Source organism: Aethalodelphis obliquidens, unplaced genomic scaffold (genome assembly GCF_003676395.1).
Source record: "Aethalodelphis obliquidens isolate GAN/ISIS:26980383/991018 unplaced genomic scaffold, ASM367639v1 scaffold5, whole genome shotgun sequence".
Taxonomy (NCBI): Eukaryota; Metazoa; Chordata; class Mammalia; order Artiodactyla; family Delphinidae; genus Aethalodelphis; species Aethalodelphis obliquidens.
Window position 1 is genome coordinate 73,632,885 of NW_020837949.1, and position 27,592 is coordinate 73,660,476.

At 38.0% G+C, this 27,592-nt stretch overlaps 1 protein-coding gene across 1 annotated transcript in view; it reads left to right on the forward strand.

The window, feature by feature from the left end:
- DNAH11 (dynein axonemal heavy chain 11) overlaps positions 1–27,592 on the forward strand; it is a 320,226-nt gene that overhangs the window by 231,927 nt on the left and 60,707 nt on the right. The window contains 3 exon segments of the mRNA XM_027102655.1: positions 3,288–3,458; positions 16,107–16,342; positions 17,543–17,665. Coding sequence (XP_026958456.1) covers positions 3,288–3,458; positions 16,107–16,342; positions 17,543–17,665 — 530 coding nt within the window.

Consider the following 27,592-nt stretch of genomic DNA (forward strand, 5'->3'; position numbering starts at 1 on the left):
CACTTAACTTTCTTTAGCCAGAACTAGAGTGACCACACCTAGCTGCAAAGAAGGCAGGGAAACTGAGAAATGGGCTGATCATGATCAGCTTAGCCAGTCACAGTTCATCCCAGGGGGCTGGACACATTAACCCTCATTTCAGAATCAGAGTTCTCTTACAAAGAAAGAAGGGAGAAATGTAAGGTACAATGGATGGGGCTGGGTGATAGCCCTATTTCTTATAAATAGAGTAGACTTTTAAAAATCTAATTTAGGGCTTCCCTGGTGGCGCAGTGGTTGAGAGTCCGCCTGCCGACGCAGGGGACGCGGGTTCGTGCCCCGGTCTGGGAAGATCCCACATGTGCGGAGCGGCTGGGCCGGTGAGCCATGGCCACTGAGCCAGCGCGTCCGGAGCCTGTGCTCCGCAACGGGAGAGGCCACAGCAGTGAAAGGTCCGCATACCGCAAAAAAAAAAAAAAAAAAAAAAAAATTAAGTCCATTCATGTTACCACTCTCTCAGAATTCCCAGGTAACTAATTGTCTCACTCAAAGTACAGTCCAAAGGTTTTACGTGGCCTACAGGGCCCTCCGTGCTCTGGCTCCTGGACACCTCTGTCCTTGCTTCTGCCACCTTCCCTCTGGCTCCATCTTCACTCTTCCTCACCCTGCAAGTCACTCTTCTACCTCATAATCTTTGCCTTTTTCCTCCATGTGGCTCCCGCACTTCTTTCAGGTGTCTGCTAAAAGTTCTCCTTATCACACGGTTTTCCCTGACCTCCCTACGTTAAACAGCATTCACCTTGCCCCTCGCATACACACACACACACACACACACACACACACACACACAGCCACACACACAAACCTGTAGCTCTTTCCACTTCCTCTGCTTTATTATTTTTTGATAGCATTTACGATCACATGGCCCACACTTGTATATGTGCATATATGAACACATATACTTTTTTGTGGTCTTTTTCCCCTAACTAAAATATAAGCTCTCAAGAGCAGGAACGTCATTTGTTTTCTGCACTGCTTGATCCCAAGCATATAGAATGGTCCCTGGCACATCGTAGGTTCCAACATGTATTTGTTGAATGAATGAATAGGTGAGTTTTGGGAGCCTCCTGTGTTGAAAAAACATTCTGGAGCCCTTTGAAGACTCATTTTTCTTAGACCAGTTGAGAAATTCCACAGCTTCTAGTGGCATTTATACCCACTTCCATTCAAAGTGATAAGATCTAGGCAGTTTGAAGTGTTTCCGGTTTATGAGGTACCTGAGGAAAAGAAAAAGTGCCGTTGAATTAGACTTACTTGAAGTAGAGAATGTCTGAAAGTTTTATCAAGGTAAAAACAGGCTTTACCTTGTATCTCTAGCACACAACAGTGTCTTCCAAAGGCTTTATTTATTCATGATGATTTAGAAAAGGAGAGGAAAAAATGGTTGAATAATGTTAACTAACAAAAAAAATACATATATGTGTGTGTGTATATAATATATATATTTTAAAGGATTAATTGAAAATGTCAGCCCTTTTCCTTTGAGGATAAATTCTTTCTGACTAGAACAGGAGACAGTTAACCTCTGAAAAACACCAAGACTGATGATTTTGTCTATATAGCATTGACCTGGAAGCTATAGTCTCAACCATTCAGACTAATAAATCAGGCAATTTATATTTAATCATTAAGTAGCTCTGGAGCTGAACAGCTGTTCAAAATTAGAAATGGGTCACCCCAGCCAGGATGACATTACAGGCAATCTATAATGCATTAGAATAAAATTATAGTGATTTTTAACTGTCTAGAAATTTATTACAGGACATGTTCCAACTCTTAAACCCTTGTTAGCCAGTGTCAGTAATGATTTATGTTGCGTGGGTGGTATAGTGAAATTATTGACGATTTCAATCGCCGGTAAGTCTATGTTTAGTAAATCTTCAAATTTCAAAGCTGTTTTGGAGAATGAGGTGGGTGCCCTTTATTGTTTATCATCTACTAACCAAAGACAACAAAAGTGGAGGAAAAGCAAATGAGAGATTCTTCTTCAAAATTAATGGATATATTATCTGTAGCTGAAGAAGGAAAGTAATAAATTCTATAAAGAGGGCAAGGGAGTTGAAGTTCTCTAGTGTGTAATTATAGAGCTAACTTGGGGTGATCTTTATCAAGCAAAGCAGATTATCTTAAAATAGCTTTCATAACCATTGTCACCTGCTAGTTTCATTACCTCAGTGTTAGGGGTATTGTGATGGCTTGAAGAGAACTGGCGTTGCAGTCTGCTCTGACATACATTGTTTTTGCTTTCTGTGGTCTGTCTCTCCTCTTTGATGAGTAAAGCTAAATTCCACAGGGTTCTTCATTGCTTGTACTATCAATTTGCTGGGTGTCTTTTTCAGTTCCTATTAATTTACATGTTCTTAGAATGTGGTATTAAATTTTAGCATGCATTGAAACCAAATGAATTAGTGAAGTATTCTGCAGTTCCGTCAATCCATAGATATTCATTGCAGTTTTAGTCAAATCCAATATTAAGGGATCCACATACTTAACCCGGAAATCAAATTTTAAATGGCTAGCCAACTAGATACAAGGATTTGAACAGCATTCTCCGAGCATACTGTCTTCAGAGCTAGTGAAGTCCTCCTGGTTTCCATCTTTTTTACATGGGCTGTAAGTTCTTTCACTGATTGAGTGATTATACTATAAAAATAACCTGAGTTTAGTAACTACCAGCACTATTCTTTAATTTACAGAATCCTTGTTAGGTGGCTCTTTAAACTTTATGTTTTAATTAATTGACATAACTGGTGTTTGTCATTTTCCTTTTTTTGTAATCAGCCCATGGCCCAAATGTTTAAGATAATGTTTGCTTAGGGTGGTGTAGTAACATTGCTGAAAATCAGGAATGATGGAGAGCATCCAAGCTGCCATTAAAAATCCTAACATCACTCAGTCTTGGCCACAGCTCTTGGTCCTCTACTCCTAGAGGGAGAGGAGAGTGACTGTCAGCCTTTTAAGAAGGACCTCAGTCATAATTAGAGTTTGGGCATCCAACAAAAAGGAGATGTTAAAGATCTAATGTCATGTTGCCGTAAACTCCACTGAAGATACTGTGAGAGCACCTTCATAATGATGGGTCACATGTATGAACGATTATGATGGTCATGCCATCCAGTCATGTTCTGTTCCTTCTCAAGGCTGTGCAGAGTGACCTAGACATAAACTGAGGAATAAGGTAATTACGTTAAACGTTTCTTGAGTTGCTGCTCACCCTGCAGTTACATCGGAGTAATCTTATCTTTCAGTCAGAGAAGATTCGCTGGGGTCAGTCTGTTCAGTCCTTCGAAGCTCAAGAGAAGACGCTCTGTGGAGATGTTCTCCTTATGGCGGCATATGTGTCTTACGTTGGATCCTTTACACAGCAGTATCGCCAGGAACTGGTAGACTGCAAGTGGGTTCCCTTTCTTCGACAGAAGGTAAGATCAGTTCCTAACCTTAGCCACATTTAGAAGCATCATACAGAAATTTCAGTAGTAAAAACAGTATATGTACCAGGCTTTTTTGTATCTCTGTAATCTCAACTGACTTGAAATTCTAGTATTGAAGGAGATGTTTCTTGTGTGTTGCAGTTTTTCTTATTTTAATGATGGTTTCAACCAGGAGATGGAAAATAGAAAAATTATTTGTATGAACCATAGAGATGTAGTTGGAAAACTGCTTTTAACAAAACTGTTAACTGAAATCAAAGTTGGATTATCATGTTAGCATATAGCATGAATCTTTTTGTTTTGTTAATAATACTACAGGCTGTTTGTTGAAAATCTTTTTCATGACTACTTTCAGATGAAAAGTGTAGCACTTGTATATAAGTATAAAAATAGCTTATCCTCAATTTGAAAATTCAAACCCATAAGCAAAATGAAATCATAGATGAGGGAGATTTCAAGTGGTCTAGTTTAAGGTCATCCTTGTACAAAGGAGAAAACTGAGACACAGAAGTTTAAATGACTTGATAAGGTCATAAATGATAGGAAACCAGGCCACTGTTTTCTAAGCTGCACTGTGTTATCTCACTTGATTAAAGTAGGTTCTTCACTTACATATCTAGCCCTTAAGAAATCCTAAATCTCTCTGTGTACTTGTGTTCTATGTTGGTAATTATGCCTCAGTTTTCACAATAGTTGTTTTCATGACATAAATACATGCCAATGGAATTTCTGCAAATTAAAATTAAATATTGAATATTTTGGAGAAAGCTTGTTATTAAAGGCATCCCATAATTAATAATTGTAAAAGAAAAATCCTTTTGTAACTAAATCATTTAATATATCTGTAGTATCAAGCCATATTTTTATATGGAAGATTTTTAAAAAGAGGTTATCTGTATTACCCCCTGAATGTTCAGGGTTTTCTTTAAGTATTTCTGCCATAAAATATGCCTTTTATATAAGAGGATAAAGCGTTCTGGTAATTTTGTCCACCTCCTACTGCATTGTGACTTTCAGAAGGTGTCAGCTGTCTAATTCTTCTCTCTTTTTTGTCAGTCTCATCTTCTCCAAACTTTAATCCTCTACATGGGTGTCTTGGTCTGGGTTGCCCTATGACTACTTCACATTGATGACTGTCCTCTTTTGTGGTCCTCTCTGCATTCTCCACCATCGATAAAGTTTTCTCATTCTTTCCACAATTATAGGGAAATTCATTTCCTGATGTGCAAACTATTGAACGTCACATTGTCTTCTTATTGTTACAATTACTCTTCACTTTGGATCATGTAATAGTATTAACGGCCTGAACTTAGGCTATCAGTCATTTTGCATTTTTTAAATTGAAAACTTGCCTTCTCAAATTTAAGTTTTAAAATTGAGTCTTGGGCTTCCCTGGTGGTGCAGTGGTTGAGAGTCCACCTGCCGATGCAGGGCACACGGGTTCGTGCCCCGGTCTGGGAAGATCCCACATGCTGCGGAGCGGCTGGGCCCGTGAGCCATGGCCACTGAGCCTGCACATCCAGAGCCTGTGCTCCACAACGGGAGAGGCCACAGCAGTGAGAGGCCCGCGTACCGCAAAAAAAAAAAAAAAAAAAAAAAAAATTGAGTCTTAATTGCTGGTATTGCATTCTTTAGTGTATGTGTTTCTGGGAAGTTTCCCATCAATCAATTTATATGTTCCCATTGACTTAAAATTCCAAATGTGGAGTTCCATGAAGATAACATTTTGTTTTGAAGAATAAAATAAAATTAATTGACTTATCCAAACTGTCTAAACATTCTAAACATATAGCCAAAGCAAAAATTATAATTTTCTGATGCTCTATGCTAAACAATCATTCATTTTGACTATGGGCCTGTGTTTCACTGTGGGCCCACAGTTCTCAAGACCCCTATGTCTGTTTTCAGTCATCCCAGTGCTCTCCCCTTTCCTCTTGAGCATGTAGGCATCATGCTGAATGAGAAACAGACCTTCCAATGTGACCAGCTTACTCACACTCATCTGTGGACAGAACTATGCTAAAGGAAGAAAGATTCCAAATTGTATAAATGACATCCTTTTGGAAGAGACTTTTCTGTCTCCAGGACCCCTGGCAGAAAGTGCTACATAAAACCTAAAAAATGTCTGTCCTATGGAATGAAGGTTTCCAGTTTCTGAGCTACTTACCTTCTACTCCTTCTAGATTCAGTCACAGCAAAGTGGAAAGACAGTCACATCTTTATGAACATGTGCCAGGGTCCAAGAGGAGCTGCCATTACTTATTCATGTTAATTTTTTGATGAATTTTCCTTCAGCAGTGTTCCCTTATCCTGCCCTCCCAAGAAGCAACTCCTCTCACTGCTCCACAGTATAGAGGGTATTTTCTTACCCTATTGCTCTCCTGAGTATCTCTGGCTTGTCAGTTTGACTTGGGTGTCCTGAGGATTACAACAGTTTGTAAATTAACCAGTCAACAAGTGACTATGATTTATGTCATTTTAAAAATCTCTAAACTAAGCATGTCATTTATTAACGACCTGTTGACATATTTAAGGTAACCTTGGAGAGAAAACTCTTATATAAGTAAGACAGCAATCCTTAATGTGTTCCTAGAAATGAAGACTTTATATTCTAAATGCGTCAAAACTCAAAAATCGAATGAACAAATTGAACTCAGTTCAAGTCAGAATTTCAAGGGGAATTATATTTTAACTTGACCCGGTGATTCTAAAGTTTGCTGGAAGAATATATTTTTAACAACACCAACATAATTTTGGAATAGAACGGGAAGAGGGCACTTATCCTTCAAGATATTAAAATATATTCTAAAGCTAAAATAATTACAGCAAAGTGGTTCTTCAAGGGAAGTAGAAAACAAGAATAGAATAGAGTTCAGAAGCATTTAAGGATGTAGAGAGATATTTGATATATTTAATGTATGGTAATGTATAAACTCCCACAACTGCGTCTGTCACCTCCCAGCATTTCTACTCCTATACTGTCTTCCCTCCTGATGCTGTAAGATGGTACTTCTATTTAAGGCCAGCCGTTCGGGTTGTATTCTACTTTCCATCCCCTTTCCCTTCCTTGAGGACAATTCTAGACAGCTTTTCCCCTCTTTGTCATCAGAAATTTTTCTGTCTCAACTAATTCATTACTAGATCGTTCCCACCGGCATTCAAACTTACAGTTATATCAGTTATTCCTTGCATTAAAAAAGAATATACCAGTGAATTTCTCTTTGATGCCCCCTGCCCCTCCAGCTACTCCTTCATTTCTCTGCTCTCATTTACAGTCATCACTTCAGAAGAGGAATGTACATTCACTGTCTGTAATCCTCCCTCCATATTTCTCAGTCACTCCAGAGAGGCTTTTGTCCCCACCGCTCCACCAAAAGGCCTCTTGTCAGATTTTGCTACCACGTTGCTAAGTTGAGTCGTTTGTTCGCCATTCTCATGTACTTAACTGAATTTGCTGCACTTGAGCAATCCATCCTCCCATAAATACTTGCTTCACTTGATTCTAAGGAATCACCCTCCCCCCATCTTCCTTATACCTCACTGGTCAATTTTTCTCAGACTTCTTTTTTGATTTTTTTTCCCTCTTCTCCCCAATCTCTTAATGTTGAAATGACCCAAACTTCAGTCTTTGAACTGCTTTTTACTAGGTTCGTGGCTTTATTTATGTACTTTTTTATTCTTTTTTTTAAAATTGAAGAATAGTTGATTTACAATATCGTGGTAATTTCAGGTGTACAGCACAGCAATTCAGATTCTTTTCCCTTTTATTATAAAATATCAAGTATAGTTCCCTGTGCTAAGGTTCATGGCTTTAAATGCCACCTGGATACCACTAACTCCTGCAGCCCAGACAGTGGCATCTTCACTTCTGTGTCTGAAAGATGTTTCAAATATAGAACGTCCAAGCTGAAATCCTTATCTTCCCCCTAAAACTTCTTCTACCTACGTATTCCTGATTTGTTTAATGGTAGGCCCATCCTTTTGTTAGCTCAGGCTTGAAAACCCTGGAGTCATTTTGTTGTCACTCTTTTTCTGACACCTACATCCAGTCCATCTAGGAAATTCTGTAGGCTGCACCTTTAAAATATATTCAGAATCTGACCACTTTTCACCACCTTCACCACTTCCATCCTGGGCCAAGCCATTATCTTCCTCTTCAGTTAGTGTGAAAACCTCCTAACTGGTTTCCCTGCTTCTACATTCGTGGCTTCTCTCCAAAATCGGAGCTCAACATATCAGCCAGTGTGACCCTTTAAAAATGCAAGTCAGATTAAGTGAGTTTTCCTCTAAAATCCCTCTAATGACTCCCCATCGCACTCAGAGCAAAAGCTAGAAACCCTCCAGAGGCTTATAAAACCCTATGTGATTTGGCCCTGTTATCTCTCTCTGTCTTATTACCTGTTATGCCTTTCCTCACTACTCTGCTCTAATCACACCGGCCACCTTTCTTGAATATGCCAGATACGCTGCAGCCTCAGGACCTTTGCACTAGCTGCTTCTTCTGTCTTGAAGTACCTTCCCTGAGGGCATACGTTGTCCCACTCCCTTCCATCAATCAGGTCTTTGTTCAAACAACAGCTTCATATCCCTAGATGCGACTACAACCTTCATCCCTCAGCATGCCTCATTCTGCTCCATATGTTTCACCATAACATTCATTACTTTCTAATATGTTATCTCATTTATAAAATTGTTATGGTTCATATCTTTTCCCTCCCCCAGAGAAGATGTAAGATCCATGGAAGCAAGTATTTTGCATGGTTTGTTCACTGTTCCATCCTAGAATGGTGCCTGGAGCATTGTGGATGTTCAGTATTCCTTTTCATTGAGATATAATTTGTATACCATACAATTCACCCATTTAAAGTATACAATTCAGTAGTGTTTAGTGTATTCATAGAGCTGTGCAACTGTCGTCACAGTCAATTGTAGAGCATTTTCATCACTCCGAATAGAAAGCCTACACCCATTAGCTATCACCCCCAGTCACCCCATTCTTACTGGACTTATACAACCACTAATCTATTTTATGTCTCTAAAGATTTCCCTGTTTGGAACATTTCATATGAATGAACTCATAAAATATGTGGTATTTTATGACTGACTTCTTTCACTTAGCACATTTCTAAGGTTCATTCACGATGTAGCCTGTGTCAGTATTTCACTCCTTTTTATGACTGAATAATATTCTTAGATGGATATACCACATTACATTTATCCATTCGTCAGTTGATGGGCATTTTTCTTGTTTCTACTTTTTGATTATTATGAATAATGTGGCTATGAAAATTTGAATTATTCATGTACAAATTTTTTGTGTGGACGTTTCATTTCTCTTTGGTACATACCTAGGAGTGAAATTTTGTAAGCCATATGGTAACTCTATGTTTAATCTTTTGAGGAACTACCAGACTACCAATACATATTTTAAAATAAATGTGTGCTTAAATATACATTGTGTATCAGTGGGGGAAGTAATGGATTTTTCAATAAATGGTGATAGAACAACTGACCAACCATTTGGGCAGAAATACAGCTAGGGCTGTCCTTCACGGCTTCATGTTAAATAAAAAGAGTTCCAAGTGATTTAAGTGTTAGAATGTGAAATAACTTAGAAACTGTAGATGAACTGATGTATAATTATAAAATGGACAATACAGATGAACATTACAGAATTAGTGAGGGGCCATATTATAACCCCATATAATAAACTAAGAAAAGAAGTTTGAACTTAATCCGAGGCATGGGGAGTCATTGAAGGATTTTAAGCAGGTCTATGACATGATCAGATTATTCATTTGAAAGCTCACACTGGCCACAGAGGGAACAGGACTTGGAGGGGGAAGAGACTATTGTTATCTGTTAGAATGACAGTCCAGAAGACAATAAACTGAACAAAGTGATGAGAGTAGACGTGGCAAGCCGGGGAGTGATTCCAGAGGGGGCAAGGAAGAAGAGTTGATGAAACAATGCAGTGGATTGATGGGGAGAAAGTAAATATGTGAAGGTGCTATTCCCTCAGATTAAAATTAGTTTGAGAGGACTTCCCTGGTGGTGCAGTGGTTAAGAATCCGCCTGCCAATGCAGGGGACACGGGTTCGAGCCCTGGTCCGGGAAGATCTCACATGCCGTGGAGCAACTAAGCCTGTGTGCCACAACTACTGAGCCTGCGCTCTAGAGCCCGTGAGCCACAACTACTGAGCCCGAGTGCCACAGCTACTGAAGCCCATGTGCCTAGAGCCCGTGTGCTCCTCAAGAAGAGAAGCCACCACAATGAGAAGCCCGTGCACTGCCACGAAGAGTATCCCCCGCTCGCCGCAACTAGAGAAAGCCCTTGTGCAGCAACGAAGACCCAACACAGCCAAAAATAAATGAATAAAATAAAATTTTTTAAAAATTAAAAAAAAAGTATTTCAAAGGAATTTGGGGGCTTTAGAAAGTGGTGACATTACATTATTAAAAACATATGTATGTAAGCACATTTAAATAAGATTAAAATATGGATAAGGCTTAAAAAAATAAAATACAATACAATTTGAGAGAAAAGACAAAGAGTTTGGTTTTAGAAACATTGTGGTGTCTTTGAAACATTCAAGTGTCAATAACCAGTAGAGAGCTGGACAAGAGTGTTATTGGATGGGAGTCATATCTGGGAGTCATTGATACAAGGTAGTTCTTGGAACTATAGGTGTGGTGAGATCTTCTAGGGAAGAGGTTTAGAGCAAAGGGAGCTGAGTCAGTGCTGACATGTAAACAGGAAGTCGAGGAAGTTGAAGAAGGCGCAGACAGAGACTGGAGAAGCCCCAGGCAAGAATGCTGTCATAGGAGATAAGAGTAGAAACATGGGGATGGTCAGTGATGCCAAAGCCATAGAGACAAGTGAGGAAAGAACTAAGAACTAAAAGTGTCATCAGACTTGGTAATGTGAAGGTCTTTTGTGACCACGAAGGTGTAACAAGCCAGAAGCCTGAGTTATTCAGGAAGTGAGGAAAGGAGGCAGAAAAAGCAGATTGTTCTTGTAGGAATTTGCCTGTGAAGAGAAGGAGATGAACAGAAGTGCCTAGTTAGAGACATGAAGTAAGTGAAGGGTTTGTTTTTTCAGTATGAATGAGACTAGAGCACGTTTCTATGCTTCCAGAGAAGGAATGGAAAAGGAATTGCTGATGATAAAAGGGGGAAGAGGCTGATCCATCAGAAATTGGGAAGAAGGGATCAGAATAGAGGAAAATGGAATGGCCCTCAGGTAGAAGATGCAAGACTCCTTCAACTTAAGTGAGGGAAGGAGACAAAGGTGGACACAGGGAGAGATACTGATACAGGGAAAGAAAGCTGATGTAGTCATAGCTGCTGGTCTCTCTTCTCTCAGGGAAGCTGGAAATTGCAGTGCCAGCTGGCCAAAGATAAGAAAATTGAAACTCAAAGAACGCTGTGAGGAGGGTGGTGAAAACATCAAAAATACCCATCGAGAGCAGTTGGAGAGTAGATGTTAAGTGTTGCCAAGCAGCTTTAGGAAACCAAAGATGAATTTGGAAAGGATAAATTTGTAGTCACAGTAATAAAGCTTTCATCAGCAATACTCACAGTCCTGGAGCAGAAAGAGAAGACAGAGAATGTTTATTTCAGCCAGGGTACAAGATTTATAGGCAGATAAGCCAGAAGGAAAAGAAGACAGGGACGGTCGTGTGACAGTCAGAAAAATGATCAAGGAAAAGAAGGCTCTGTTGAGGTTCGGTAGAGATGTGAGTGTAGTTAAAAGTTAATGGTTACAATGTCTGTTGCAGCACTGTTTACAGTAGCCAGGACATGGAAGCAACCTAAGTGTCCATCAACAGATGAATGGGTAAAGAAGATGTGGCACGTATATACAATGGAATATTACTCAGCTATAAAAAGAAATGAAATTGAATTATTTATAGTGAAGTGGATGGACCTAGAGTCTGTCATACAGAGTGAAGTAAGTCAGAAAGAGAAAAATAAATACCGTATGCTAACATACATATGGAATCTAAAAAAAAATGGTTCTGATGAACCTAGGGACAGGACAGGAATAAAGACGCAGACATAGAGAATGGATTTGAGGACATGGGGAGGGGGAAGGGTAAGCTGGGACGAAGTGAGAGTGGCATGGACATATATACACTACCAAATGTAAAATAGATAGCTAGTGGGAAGCAGCTGCATAGCACAGGGAGATCAGCTCGGTGTTTTGTGACCACCTAGAGGGGTGGGATAGGGAAGGTGGAAGGGAGATGCAAGAGGGAGGAGATATGGGGATATATGTATATGTATAGCTGATTCACTTTGTTATACAGCAGCAACTAATACAACATTGTAAAGCAATTATATTCCAATAAAGATGTTAAAAAAAGTGGTTAAACATACGATAGGGTTTCTCAAAAAACTAAATGTAGAATTACCTTACAATCCAACAGTTCCACTCTGGGGGATCTACTACCCAATGGAAGTAAAAGCAAGGACTCACACAGATACTTGTGTGTTTGTTAATAGCAGCATTATTCACAATAGCCAAAATGTAGAAGAAATCCAAGTGTCCATCAGCAGATGAATGGATAAAGAAAATGCAGCGTATACACACAGTGGAATATTATTCAGTCTAAAAAAGGAAGGAAATTCTAACGCATGCTACAACTTGGATGGACATTGCAGATGTTATGTTAAGTAAAATAAGCCAGTCATAAAAGGACCAATATTGTATGATTCCACTTATATGAGGTACCTAGAATTGTCAGCTTCATAGAAAAAGAAAGTACCCTGGTAGTTGCCAGGGGCTGGGGGCAGGGGTAACGGGAGTTACTGTTTAATAGGTATGAGGTTTCAGCTTGGGGAGATGAAAAAATTCTGGAGATGGATTGTAATGGTGATTGCACAACCATGTGAATGTACTTAATATCACTGAACTGTACACATTAAAATGACAAATTTTATGATATGTATGTTTTGCCACAATGAAAAATAGGTGATGGGTAAAGGACTGCATGTCTTAATGCTATTGGTAAGAGTAAATATTATGTTTAAAGGTATGAGAGAGGTATAGATAATCATGGTTAAAGAATTGGGTATTAGATGTTTAGATTTCAATAATGAAACAGTTTCAGATTATTACAAGGTCTGGGATAGCATTTCCATCTAAAGAAGGAGATGGTGTAATACCCTTCCAAAATATACCAACATCATTGAGGGTGTGGGGTATGCAAGGGAGACTAGGCATGGGGGTGTCGTGTGATCTTCCCAGCGGGTTCTGATATTTTCCCCTCCGTCTGCCTCCTCCCCCAGAATGCTAGAGTGGAAAGGAAATGTAGAGCTTTGGCATGAAGGATGTCAAGGCTGGAGAGTGGATTCATCATCTCCACGAGCACTGAGGTTGTCACAGATTGATAGCCAAACTTGGAAAGTGAGAAGGACCAGTGGCTAAGGCTTTAATATGAGGAGGATACCATAGAGGATTGTAGAGCTGGACTCCATGGGCCTCAGAGGTGGCATTTTTCCTCAAGGACGGAAGAGCTGTGGTCTTGGAATGATGTGCAGGGGAGTAAGAAGAATGACCACTGTTACCCACACACATTTTTTCAGTAATGGGAATATTAAGAAAATGAACTGTCTACTTAAGAAAGCCCTCAAGGGAAGTGAGACCCTAGAGCATTGGTTCTTGGACTCCAGTTTCACATTTAAATCATGTAGGAGTGAACTTTGAAAACATATAGATGCCAATTGAAGTTGAATCATTAGAGATTGGGGGTGGGGGGTATGCTGGCAGCTTTGAAAGCTCTCATGTGATTCTAATATACAGCCTGGGGTTGAGAGCCACTGCCCTAGTGAAGAGCTGGGTTTTAGCTGAGACAAGCAGGTAGAGGGAGCTAGAGAGTTTGGCCCAAATAGGACTAGGATACTATAGGACGTGTGGGAACAGTTGTCAGAAAGTGTGACAGTGGGGGCATGAGTTTGGAGGATGGCATGGGGAAGAAACAGAGCAGCGTGGTGGTAACTGAAAAGGACAGGGACAGTGGGCGTACGTGACCTTGAGGGTCCAAATAAAATTGTTACCCAAAATTGTTTCCAAAGTTATCGTCTGCTAGGCAGACAAATGAAGACATGGACAGGTTCAAGGAGGCATTTGCGCTCCACTCATTAATCTGACCTGGCAGTTTATAGTCAGAGCAAATACATGGAAGTATTATACATGGAGTTAACCTTCCTAAGCTTCAGTGTCCTGAGCAAAAAGAGAGTGAGAGAGACATCTACTTGGCAGAACTCCAGTAAGACTTAAGTGAGGCAATGAACAGAGTGAAAGTATAAGAGTAAATTTTGTAAGCACTTAAAACCTTACGAATACTGGTTGTTTTGTTACCGTCATATTAAAAGAAACTGGGAGTCTTACCTCATCAGGAAGTTCCCTTTTATCCTTTGGAATATACCACTTGGTCAATTCTCAGAGGATCCTAATAGGCGTTTGGTGTTAGGATTAGTCTAGCTTGGCTCAGGGTATGTGCTTCCAACCTTTTCTTTTCCCTCTAGTAAAACTTCTTAAGAGGAGAGGCTGTTTCCCTTTTTGTTCAGCTCCATCCTGACTGACCACATGCTGCACTATTTAATGAAGCAATTAAATGGATTCTCACTGAATTGCTAGGCTGACTTTGGACTCCCTCTTCGCACTCGGTTTCTGTTTTTGCAGACTCCTTCAAGGAATTGTGCAAAGAAGAGTGGATTAAAAAGAAGATAACATATGAATTGAGGTTTATTTTCCCCACTCTAAACCTAGGTTAAAATTACTGTGAAAGTGATAACTGTATTGCAACTATCAAAAAATTTTTTGATGGAAAAATTTCTCTGTGTCACGTAACTGCCTATTTGAATATCATACTGTAAAGCAAATATCCTAAACTTTGTTTCTAAAAATTTAAGTCTCAACGTATTTTAAAGTATTTATGATATTCTATAGTGTGAGTTACCTGCTTTGTTTCCCCTACTAGGTTAAAGTGGCCATTAACAAAGGGGGACTTCTCTTTGATCCCCTGAACTGTACTCTGTACACAGTAGGTGCTCAAACAATTCAAATTGTTGAATTCAGACGCAAGATCTACACGCTTACTCGTTATAGCATCAGAAATTAAAGTTATTTTAAGCCTCTAGTTGTTTCAAGTTCTTTGTATTAAGTAGAAGTTAAGAAATTAAAGCCATGGAGTTCTTGCTAATAAGAGGATGCTTATTCTGTAAGAGAGCGATTTGCTTGTGGAGTCAGATATCAAGGCTGCTTGCTCCTATCACTAGGAGGTAGAGTTTGCTTTATTTATAAGATACCATTGTCAGTAGGAACAGTAGACATATTATGCTAACTTTTCCTATACTAACCTCACGTTGCATCCCAGCTTTATTGTGGGAATTCTTCCAGCATTCTGTTTGCTGAAGCTTTGTGGGCAACCAAGAAATCAAACTCCTACTGCTGCTACAGCCTCCCCTGCCTACTTCATCCAGGTCGGGCTCTTACTGCCCTCCCTTATGGAGGCATGTTTCCATGTTAACCCCCCTACCCAGCCAGGGGACTAGTTCCTTATTCATCTTGCTGATAGTGGTGTCTCCACACATATGTAGGAGGTGCTCAATAAACGTTTGGTCGTTGATGACTGATCGAATAAATTCCTTAATAAATTCCTTTCTAGAATCTTATTTATTTTTTGTAAAATCAGTCCACTTTTGTAAAGAACTGATGCTTATCTTTAAAACAGGTTTCAAAAAAAAAATAGGTTTCTTCTTTCTCTCTTTTAAAGGAGGCAAGTTTGGTTTTTTCTTTTGTAAAACAATTTTTTATTGAAGTATAGTTGATTTATAATATTTGTTAGTTTCAGGTATACAGCAAAGTGATTCAGTTATATATTTATATTTTTTCAGGTGATTTTCCATTATAGGTTATTACAAGGTATTGAATATTGTTTTCTGGGTTATACAGTAAATCCTTGTTCCTTATCTATTTTATGTAACATAGCTTGCATCTGTCAATCCCGTACTCCTAATTTATCCCTCCCCCAACAACTCCCCACTTTGTAATGCTTCTCTTCACAGTCACACTGTAGACAGTTCCCTCTCAGAGGAGAGGCTGTAGTTGAAGTTGCTGGGTACCACCACAAGCTGCCGGAGTTCCAGCGGACTGAATAGATTCCATGAACCCACCCCAGAGAGAGAAGTCATCTCTCTGTAGTGTTGATCTGTAGAAGAAAGATGAAATGCTGGAAGCAAGAGAGTGCAATGTAGCATTGCTTATGTGGGATGATTACTCCACTGGGCAAATATTATACATTTCTGTTGTCCTGCCATCCTTGCTGGAGTCTAAATTCACTCTCACCTTGTTGGGGCTGCTATAGGTGTGTATAGAGGGCAAAGTCCCTTTTGCTTGAAGCCAAATAGATGCAGGAACAAATCAGATGTTGGATGCTGCAGTGGACAGAATTCCAAGAGGTGAACAGGGGGCTTATCGGGTCGAATTGTATTTCATGATGAGAGTTTTATTTGGCTTTTGAGAGTCAGGAGAATTTGTATGTGTTCTTTGGGCTTTGGTCTGTCGTTTTCTCGTCTGTTGTGCTCTGCCACGCTGACAGTTTATTGCCTTCAACTCTGATTTTAAAGGTCTCCATCCCAATAACTGAAGGCCTGGGCATGATTGCCTTGTTGACGGATGATGCCACAGTTGCCACCTGGAATAATGAAGGACTGCCCAGTGACAGAATGTCCACGGAGAACGCTGCTATCCTAACACACTGCGAGCGCTGGCCCCTGCTGATAGATCCCCAGCAGCAGGGAATTAAGTGGATCAAGAACAAGTACGGAACTGACCTGAAAATCACACATGTGGGCCGGAAAGGGTATGTGAAACCTGAAGGGTTGACTTTTTGTTGAGCTGCCGGAAATGGGTCTGACTTTTACCAAGTCCTGGCATTTCTTAGACCTCGCTGCCACTTTGAAATGTGATAGCTTGGTACGACTTGTTTATCTGCCTGCTCCCGTTTCCCATAAAGTATCTCTGTTGCAAGGGCATTTACGTTGGGTGGCATCCACTTACCTGAAGAAGAAATTAGTTGGAAGGTTAGAACAAACACTGAATGTGAGAGGAAAAATTTCCTAAGGCCAAGAATGGTAATACAATATATTATAATCCTTGTTTAGGACTTTGGCATATGGTAACCCAAGAATTGTCAGCTGCACCTATAGGTTTAACGATGGTTCCAGTTATATTCCTGAATATGTACTTCGCCTACAGTGGGTATTTAACATGGCTCAATTCCCAACAGAGTGCCTGTAGATAATTTTTCAGTCAAGCTTTACATGTCACTTTTGAGAACTGAATCTACTCTGAGATTTTCTGTCTCTCGGTCCGCATGATAGTGTTTTCTGATAAGTAGAAAGCTCTCTGGTATGTAGTTGGTCTTCAGTTAATGCGGAATAAATAATTTTAGTCATACTGATACTTCACCCCTCCATCATCTTTTGACATGTAAAATGGAATAAGGAATGTCTGCAGTCGTGCAGATAAATGGTCTCTTTGCTTATCTGAATACTTGGAGGAAATTATTTTTGAATGGAAGAGACTATTTTTGGAGAGTGGGAATGAAATAAAAAGATAGTTCACCACTTTACATGACTGAATCTAAATGTTTAAAAAATAAAAATTTGATAAAGCCACAAGGCATTTAATACAATTTTAATTTTTTTTTTATCAAAAGAGGACCTATTGAGTAAATTTAAATTTATAATGTTTGGGTAGGTTACGTTTATTTCAACCTTGATTACTATCAAAAGTAAGTAATTTTTACATGGACTCATTAGTTCACACTACTGAATTTCACTTGGAAAAATATAACTGAAATTTACCTGAAAATCTAATCTTTAATTTCCATGTATTCTAGTTGAAGAAAACACTACTTTACAAAATATTTAGTTTTCTCTAAGTTAGTTTGTTCCATCTAAAGTATTTACATTAAATGAAATACAGTTGAGTATAAATAATTTTGGACACTTTCCCTGTGCTCGTTTACATTTTTTCTTGATTCTGACTGAACTTTAAGGTTTTTGAATGACATTGAAACCGCTTTGGCCTTTGGAGATGTCATCTTACTTGAAAACCTTGAGGAAACGATAGATCCAGTCCTTGATCCATTGCTTGGCAGGAACACAATTAAAAGAGGAAAGTAAGTATTATTGAATTTTTAACATACATTTTGTGCTACATGTGAGTTTGATCATCAGCTTCTATTTCTTGGCCTCATAATCACGTGTAATCTATGGGAATATTCTTGGTGATGTTTCTGAGTTTCCATTCCAAGCCTCCTGCATTCTAAGACCAAAGCAACCTTGACGTGATCCAGATGTTCAGACTATTTGTTTGGTGGATTTAGATACATGTTACCCAATTCCTGATTTATAGATTCCAAAAATGCATTGTCACAAATCTGAGAGTAAGTTCCTCCTTTATTAGTTGTTCCTTCATTAGCTCCTTTATTAGTTGAATGTTTTTCTACCTTCAGTACTTTGCAAAACACCTTTAGTATGTTTGCCTTAACTGCATATTGCTTGTATCCTTATTTACTTAATATTTTTAAAAAACTATTTTAAATCCACTCTATTTTTTTTTTTTAACTCAGCCTTACCCCAAGTCATAGCATCTATGAAATCATGGGTTTACTGTGCTGGTTCTGTCTTTCCCTATACATTCAAAATATATATAACCATTAGAAAGAAAAGAGTTCATTAGTGGACCCATAAGATCATCCGCATACCGGCAGTGGCAGACTGGGCACACCCTTGGTGAACTCTATGTGATGTTCCAAATGCTGCCATCCCCCCAGACACTGGCTGTCCAGGACATTCTCCCAGGGGCAGCGAAGCCATTTCCAAGGGGGCATCACACACTTTCTATAAATGTGTAAAAGTTCAGATGCAGCACTTATGTCTCTGAGCCTGTGTGGGGCTCGGGGGAGATTGTGGCATTCCCACAGCTCTCTGTGCCTCTTCACGCAAGAAATCAACATTGACTAGGCTTCTTTCAGTGGATTTCCTTCTCTTTTTTTTTTTTCTCTTCACAAAGGTGTAATTCAGAACTTCCCCAACACCCTTCTTCTTTGATACCCACTCTCTGCCTCAAAGGTGTCTTGTCTCCCTTTTCATCACTAGATTATTCCTGTCAGTTTTAAGTGGAAATAGGCCTATTTAAGGGTGACTAACTTCTATTTTGTAAAAAGTCTCTAACTGATTAGTATTTATTATACAACTCACCAACTAAATCCATTTATAGTGAGTGACAACTTATAATTGTTTAATAAACCAAAATTTACCCAGACATGCATTTAGAACAATCTAATAATGCACTTGACAAACTGCAGCTCTAACATAAATATAATTGTAGCTGTGTCTGATGTGTTAAAGATACAGTGTAGAATCTTGAATGTCACTAAAGTGAAATCCTTGTTATTAAGGTTCTGACTCTATTATGAAGACCTAGAAGTTTTGTCAGTGAAATAATATTCTCTTAGCTTTAACTTGGACCTTCAATAACACAATTTAGGTGTAAGAAAATTGGTCTCTCTCTCTGTATTTATGTGTATATATATATATATTTTTTTTTTGATAATCTGAAATTTCCAGAGCCTGATAAACTTCAGTCCAGACTTTTTTCTCAGTGTGGTTATAGTTAAGTGTAAGTAAGAATCCCAGAGGGTTTTTTTTTTAATTTCAGAAACAAATTATTTTACATAAAGCATCAAATTCTTTATCACAAAATATCAAAGCAGGACAATTTATTCCAAATTAATAATATTTCCTGAATAAGCACTCTCTATTAGGCTTTATAGAATTGCTCATATCACTGTAGCTTTTTTTAAAAGGTCAAGAGAATTTTAAATGATATGTAAGAATATAATAAATGGTGTTTATTGCATGCAGTTGTTACCATAACAATTTTAGCTCCTAAACTCTTATGTGTGGAAACAACCACTTTTATGAAGGTAAATTTAGATGTTTATCTCCAGTTTTTTTAGATGTTTTTAGAGTTTCTTTATTCAGAGAATCTGAGTCATTGCATATTCTATTAGTCACTGAATAAACCTTCTCTGAGCACTGCTAGATACTAGGCACTGTACTGGGGGCTGGAGATTCAAAGCATAATAAGGTACAGACCCTGCCCTTAAGGAAGCTACATTTCCTTAGGGGAAAGTCAGACCTACAAACAGTAAAAGTAATGCTTGCCATTGGTGTGGTGATAGAAGTATGCATGATAGGGAATCATCAGCTCCATAGTGGAGACCCGGGAAGGCTTTGTGGAAAAAATTGCATTTGATTACATTTACATTTAATGTGAGTTGAAAGGTGAGTGGGCATTTGTCAGACAGAAAACTGGGAGAAGAGAATTCTGGAACAAGAGAGCTAATACCAAATAGCAAAACACACAAAACAGCCCAACAGCTTTGGGGACCTGCAGTTAGGATTCAAATATGTAGAAAGCCCCATTTTGGGGGTGGGAAAGGGAGGTGTATGGACTCAGAGAGATGAGATTGGATTATCAGTACCCAGAATGTTGACATCCTTGTGTACCCACAGATGACCATAGGTTGGCCTTGGGTGATAATGCTTTTTCCCCAAAGACATTAAAGGGGTCCGTTCCTATCAGTAACACTAATTGACAACAGCAGTGGTTTTTGACCAAAGGACCTTGCCTTCCTGGAGTAACACATCTGGAGTTCCCATATTTTCACTTGAAAATCATGAGCATAAGTCAGTGGGGAAGCTAGTGAAGACTCTAAGCATGTTAGGAATAATAAAATCAGATTTACGTTTTTGAAAGGACGCTGTTGGCCGTGTGGAGGATTGATTGAAGGCACGTGGACCTAGAGCCAGGGTCCGTCCAATTAGCAAACAATTGCAATATTCCAGTTGAGACAGGATACGAGCCTAAACTAAGCCAGCGACAGTAGAGGTGGAGAGGAGAGGGCAAACCAAAGAATTCTCAAGGAGTTAATATCATCAGTTCATGGTCAATAATGGGATTTTGTTAGTAGGGAAAAGGAAGATTCAAGGTGATTTCCAGTCTTCTGCCAGGTTAAATGATGGTATGGTTTATGGAGAGATGTGATATAGGAATAGGAGTAAGTGCAGGGAAAGAGGTAACTATTTCACTTATTAGACATTCAAAGATTGAGGTGCTACTTTAAACACTCATTCTCGAAAAAGTCTAAGAAGCCATGGAATACGTGAGTATGGAGCTTAAAATCCTGGCTGAGCATGTAGATTGGGGAACATCTCCATAGAGAGTTGGTTAAGCACCATAGAAGATGTGATTATCTATGGAGATGCTGTATAGTCAGAACAGGGAACATTCACTTCACAGAATGGGAAAATGGGGCCTGAAAGAGCTTAGTCACTGTCTTCTTGGATGCTCAAGGCTATATGAAATTTAATGCATGGAAACCTAGTTTCTTAACCAGATTTTCCAAATACATAGGCACTACCATCTTTCAGTAGAATTCCTATGAATTCTCCTTTGCCAATCTGACTCTTCCATTCTGTTTTTCCCCTAAACTCTGTTTATTTTCTCATTTATGTTTTGTTTTCATATCTGTACCTTACAGTGTAGTTTAGGCCATTCATTTCTTCATGCTGACTGTAGTGATCCCTTTACATCCTTTCTCTACTTACTTCTCTCCAACCCAGAGAGTGGTTAAAATAATTTGTTTTAATATTGCCTGTTTCATCACTCCCATTAAGAATTCTCTATTGTCAATTACTTTGAACTGAATTAAAGCTTTTCTGTGAAACCTGCAAAATGCTTTACCTGTTTGATACTACTGAGTTTCCCTTTACCAACCTCATTTTTCATTACTTCACGCAGAGAATCCCCCTTTCTATAATGTGCTATTTTATTTACCTTTTCTATCAATGCAAATCCCAAATTCACTTCATTAGGAATTTAACTGCTATTCAGTCAATCAAATGGGAATTTAACTTTTCTGCATTTAATGCTTCCCATGCATACTGCATGCTATACTGTGTGACTGTCATTTTGCCTTTATATGTCATTCTTAAAATATGCTTAAATTCTCTTATATAGCCTTATTAGATTACAAGTTCTCTATGGAAAAGAATCATACTGTATGCCTTTAAAAATATGGTTAACTAAAAACAAAACAATAAAAACATAGACTTTTATTTCTGGCACTGTGGCAGATTAGATATGTGAATACTGGAAAACAACTAAATATGTTAGTTACATTATTAAAAACACTTTTTGAAGTGTATCACTCAGTTGACCAAAAAAAAAAAAAAAAAGTGTGACCAAAAAGCAGGAAATAGAAAGATAAGGAACACCAAAGCTGTTTTTTTCCTGAGGGTACCTGCTAAAACCTGATAATATTGGGTTTCTGTTTGATGGATGTACAGAGCTTGGACCAAGTCTAGGGCCTATTCAGGGTGTGGAGTCTGCTAAGAGATTTTTGCTTAATGCTAGAGCGTCAAGGGGCCATACCTTCTATTTAAGGGCAAAAACCAGCACTACAGAAAGGAAACTTTCCTTTCTGTACTTTGGTGCTGGGAAGAGATGGAAAAATATCCCCAGAGAATTCCTTACCACATCCATCTTTCTTATGAATGTTTAAGACAAATTTTTATTTATTTATTTATTTATTATTTTTTTTTTTTCCCCGGTACGCAGGCCTCTCACCGTTGTGGCCTCTCCCGTTGCGGAGCACAGGCTCCGGACGTGCAGGCTCAGTGGCCATGGCTCACGGGCCCAGCCGTTCCGCGGCATGTGGGATCTTCCCGGACTGGGGCACAAACCCATGTCCCCTGCATCGGCAGGTGAACTCTCAACCACTGAACCACCAGGGAAGCCCCAAGACAAATTTTTATTACTTGCGTGCCCTAAAATACCTCAAACCATTAACTTATTTTAAAGTGGCCTTGGGTTGGTCACACCCTAGTGCCCTTGGCAGAAGCAAACAAAGACCCTCTTTGGAATAATGTCTGTCAATCTAGAATTTAGAGGATTGTGAAAGATCTAATTCAACGGCACATGAGTTCATAGGCAAAAATCACAGAACACACGAGGAAATAAGGCACCATGAGCAAGAGCCAATAGAAACATCAAATAATAGAATCCTTATTTCATTGATGCTTTGTTTTATATTTTATTGTTAATAAGGATATGTTAATTAGCCTTCCGTGAATGCCTGTTGTTCTTTTGCTAATATTTTCCATTAAGTTTCTCATCACTTTCTTTAATGCCTCAATTTTTAAATTTCCACTCATTGTACTCTTTCTTATCTTTTAACATGATTTTTAATTCATTCTTTCTTTTTTTATTTAATTTTTATTTTATATTGGAGTATAGTTGATTTACAACATTGTGTTAGCTTCAGGTGTACAGCAAAGTGAATCAGTTATATATATATATATTCTTTTTCAGATTCTCTTCCTGTATAGGCTGTTACAGAGTACTGAGTAGGGTTCCCTGTGCTATACAGTAGGACCTTATTATTTATCTATTTTATATACAGTAGTGTATATATGTTAATCCCAACCTCCTAATCTATCCCTTCCACCCTTAAAGAAACATTGTTTCTTTAAGCATGCGTCTTTCCATCACTTCCATAGGGAAGAAAAGTAAATACAATGGGAAGGGAAAGAAAGGGAACGAAAGTAAATACAGTGCTCAACCCATTGTCTTGGTTGCTACATGTGCATTTTCAAGAGAGACTTTTAGGACTATGAGGTGGGGTTTATGTACTGTGTGTTGTTGTTAGAAACTAGCATTGGGATTCAAGTAGTAAGATGGAACTTGGGTCAAATCTTAATCTGCTGCACTCTGGTTTGGTGACTGGGGATAAGTTTGGTTAACCTGTTTTTCTGTTTATGTTTTGTCATCTAGTGAGGAAAAAAATACGAAAAGCATGGCACATACAGATATTCAATGTGTAATTATTTCCCTTGAATCTTTAACGAGTGATGGGTGTAGTGTGTGGGTGATTGGGAGCATGGACCAGATGTTCAAACAGACCTAGTGAAGTAAGACCTTGTCTTTCAGACATGGGAAGTGTGGATGAACCATGAGTTGAGTCACAAAGCGTATCAGCAAAAACGGAGGGGTGGGGATGGGAGGAATCCGTCATATCTTTTGATGTTTTACGTTGCCACCTAAAATCAGTAGAGGGTTTTGGTTATTTAAATTTTATTATTTAATACTGATACATATAAAATATATAATATATAGAAGTTATAAATCATAATAATAATTTAGACAGGTATCTGCCATTCAAATTATGAACTGAAAGATGACCAGTATTCTTTAATCCACCTTTGTGCTCCTCTCGTTTCTAATTCTGCCTCATCTCCAAAGATAGTCAGTATTTTAAATTTCATCATCACTTCATTACTTTATTTAAAATAGTTTTATCATATATATGCATTTTCCAAAACAATATACTGTTTATTTTTGTCTGATTTGGGACTTGATAAAAATCCATCGTAGCTTATATACTTAAAAGGGACTTGAATTTTTTTACTCAATATTATGCTTCTAAGACTTAGCTATATTCTTGCTTTTAGCTCTAATTCTTTTCATTTAACTCTAATCTCATTTTTTCACTGTTATATTCAGTGGTGTGGCTCTTTCTCACTTTATTGAATATTTTTATTGAAGGACATTTAGGTGATTTTCCGATTTTTTGCTATTTCAAGACATGCTGCTATGAATATTAGCATACTGAATACTCATATACGTATCTAAAGGTGCACACAGCAAGGGGTTCTTCAGAGTTTATATTCTGGAGTAGAATAGTTGGGTTCTAGAGAGTGCGCACAGTAAGCTTTAAAAGAAAATGCCAAATTGCTTTCCAAAGCTGTACACATTTACATGCTCACCATAGTAGTTAAGGGTTGTGAAGTCTTGCAGAGAACTGAGTTAGGAACTTTCATTCTTCTGCTGTTTTTTTTTAATAACACGAAAGATTTGTATATTTAATACTATTAGCTACCTCTTCCTATGAGGAACTATTCCTACCACCTGGGTTTTTTTCCCCACCCCTTTTTTTGAGTGGAAGAAAATGAGGACACTCCAAATTTTAAGAATAGTTTTATTCATAAAAGTTTTAAAAGTACTTTGGAATAAAATTTGGTATTTTAATGACTGTATTGTTTTTACCTCACAAGAAGTATGTTTAAGCAAAGCAAATGCTTTTTTGTTCCTTCATGTAAGTTTTAAAAGCAAGAGAGGAACTTTTTAAAAATATGTATACATTTGGAACCTATAAGGGGATATAGAAAAAAAAAAGATTGGTAGAAATAGGAATTACCTTTCTTTTAATACAGTAAATAAAAACTGGGAGAAAACAATGGAAAACAAAATTAATAGAAACATGTTGATATGGTTTTGTTTAATAATAGAGATGCCCATCAGTAAACAGGAACAGAAAACTATTGACTTTATCTTGATCCCATCCCAAACTAATCTGCATGTTTGTCAGCTTTCTAATAGGTCTTTTCTGTTCTGATCTCGAACAATGAACATTTTACTTGGTTTTGTTTCCATCCCCTTCTATCTTTACATTTCTATGTTACTCTTTGAGATCCCCTGTGGAGTTACAAATATGTTACCCTTTGTATTGTAAAGATAAAATAGCATTGAAAACAAGCAAAAGAAAGAGGAAACAACCTGCAGGGATTGCAAAACTGGTGCATTTACCCAGAATGTCTGTACTGTATCATCTTCTCCAAGGGCATGTGGAATAACACTTTCATACTCCTGAGAGAAAGCCACATCCCTCAGAAGGTTTTTGGCTACTTATAGTGTTTTTGTTTATTTTAGTTCTCTTTGCTCTGGGGGCCTTTAAAAAAAAAAAAAAAAAAACAGTATTAGTCTATTCTTCCTAATAATGAATGTCTGAGAAGATGCTTGTGATATATACAGCATAGTCCAAAAGTTGAAGTTCATTAATAATTGGAATGTTGTGGAGTATGAAGTAATGAATACTAATTACTCCTTTCATGTCTGACAGCTCCCTGTGGACCAATACATCAGCCCGGACTTTAATTTGGCTGTAGTAATGGTTTCATCAATAGCATATTAAATCTGTGTTTGAGAAGATATACAGTTGAACCTGACCCACACAGTAGATACCCAGTCATAAAATGACCACAGGCTGACAACAGCTGGGTAATTACAAATAATTAAATCCACCAAACTCCAGATAATCCTAATCTTAAGTAAAATATATCATATGGTATCAATCGACAGAAAACCTATCTGGGAAGTTTTATCAACACGTATTTTTTCCAAAGCAAATTTACTTGCTTACATATTAGAGAAGCTGCTGATCTGTAAAGCATCTTCATAAAATTCTCTCTCTTTAATCTTTCGAATCTCCCCAAATATTACTGAAGTACTTTTTGAACTTTAATTTTGGCTGGAGTAACCTTACTGCAAGATGTATTTCAGCTTGTTCCTGAGCATATAAATGTTTCTTAAAGACAATTTATACTTCATTCTATATTTAACTTCATATGGTTATTCTTTTAGTAATAGTCTTTTAAGTAGCATTTCCTAGAAAGAAACTTAAAACTAATAGAAATATTAGCTATATGATAGAAATTTCATTTTTATAGAAATAATCAAATGAGAGACAGCATTTTACAGATAGTATTTATTTTATAATGACTAAGTTTCCTGAAGGTTGTGCTAAAATTAGTAAGAATTGTTTTAGTTAGCAAGTTTCCAGTTTCACTATGATTATGTCGCTGCTCTTGGAGTTGCTGCCATGCGTTTGTTCTGTAGTTGATTATGGATCTCTTTGAATGAGTTCCTGGGCGAAATTTAAGATAGAACCACGTTAAATTAAACCCCACACTGAATAGAACACGCTCTCTTGAGCTGGAAGCTTATGGTTTTTCAATAAACTCTGGAGTGATGTAGTTCTCTCATTATGTCCCTAGGGTAAGTATATTTTTATTTTCAAGTCAGTTCAAGCCCGCATCTGGTAGAATTCGGCATTCTAGTCTCTCCCAATTTCTCAAGTTGAAAAAACAAAGTTTAATTGCAGAAAAAACCTCCAGCAACCTTGCTGTCCCTAAATTCAATCTAAAAAATTTTAGGTGTAATATTCAGGGTCTACAGGTAGTACATCTTCTCATTCATCTTGCTAACATTGTTTGACTTTATCTGAAAGAAAATATCAAACAGGGCCACAGATTCATAACCTTTAGATTCTTTTCTTTAAAAAAGCAATTTTCTAAAAAAAGAACAATACAAATGGAACCAGAATTTCATTTTTCATGCTACATTATAATGTTTAAATAAGGATATATTGAAGTACATTTATAAATATATATAACATGTATGTTTTATACATATAGGCTATATATGTATATCAAAGGGGAAATAAGCTATGATTTTTTTCGCTTTTTTTTTTTTCCCTGTTCAGTGGTATCTGGACTCTTGTGACTTTAATCTTTTTTTAAAAAATTCTAATTGAAGTTTGCTTTTATCTTAAGAAGGACGTATTGGTTATATTAACTGCATGAAGCAATGAGCCAACTCATTTCAATTCAAGACTTTCTTTCCTTCCTTTCCTTGAACGTCTGGCCAGCTGTGCAGCTTTGAGCCGAATCCTTTCTTCCCGAGCCGGGTTTGACCACCTTGCTCCCGCCTTCCTGCCGAGGTTGTTAAGTAACCCCCTCCTGGCTGCCCGCACGGCACCTGACCCTTCAGCTGTGCGCCCAGCCAGGGCTATTGCAGCTCACAAGTCTAATCTAGAAGCTTTTCATTTGAAACAGCGGGACATGCAGTAAGGTGTTTAGATGTCTATTGAGAAGGTTCTTTGCTTCTCCTGAGTGTGTTTTTTTTCCCCAACTCCTGGAACTATTTTATTTACTTATCTCAAAACCCACCTGCTATCTCTTCACCTTGACCAAGCAGCTCCAGTGAGGAGAATGGACTTCCTCCTATTCAGAGAATATGTTAGCTCTCTGAATCATCCATCCTAGAGGGACAACCTTCAGTATAATAATACAATATTTTCAAAAGTTTCTCGCCAAACTGTGTTGTAAGAAAGGTTTTGCAAATGTTTTTTAAAAAT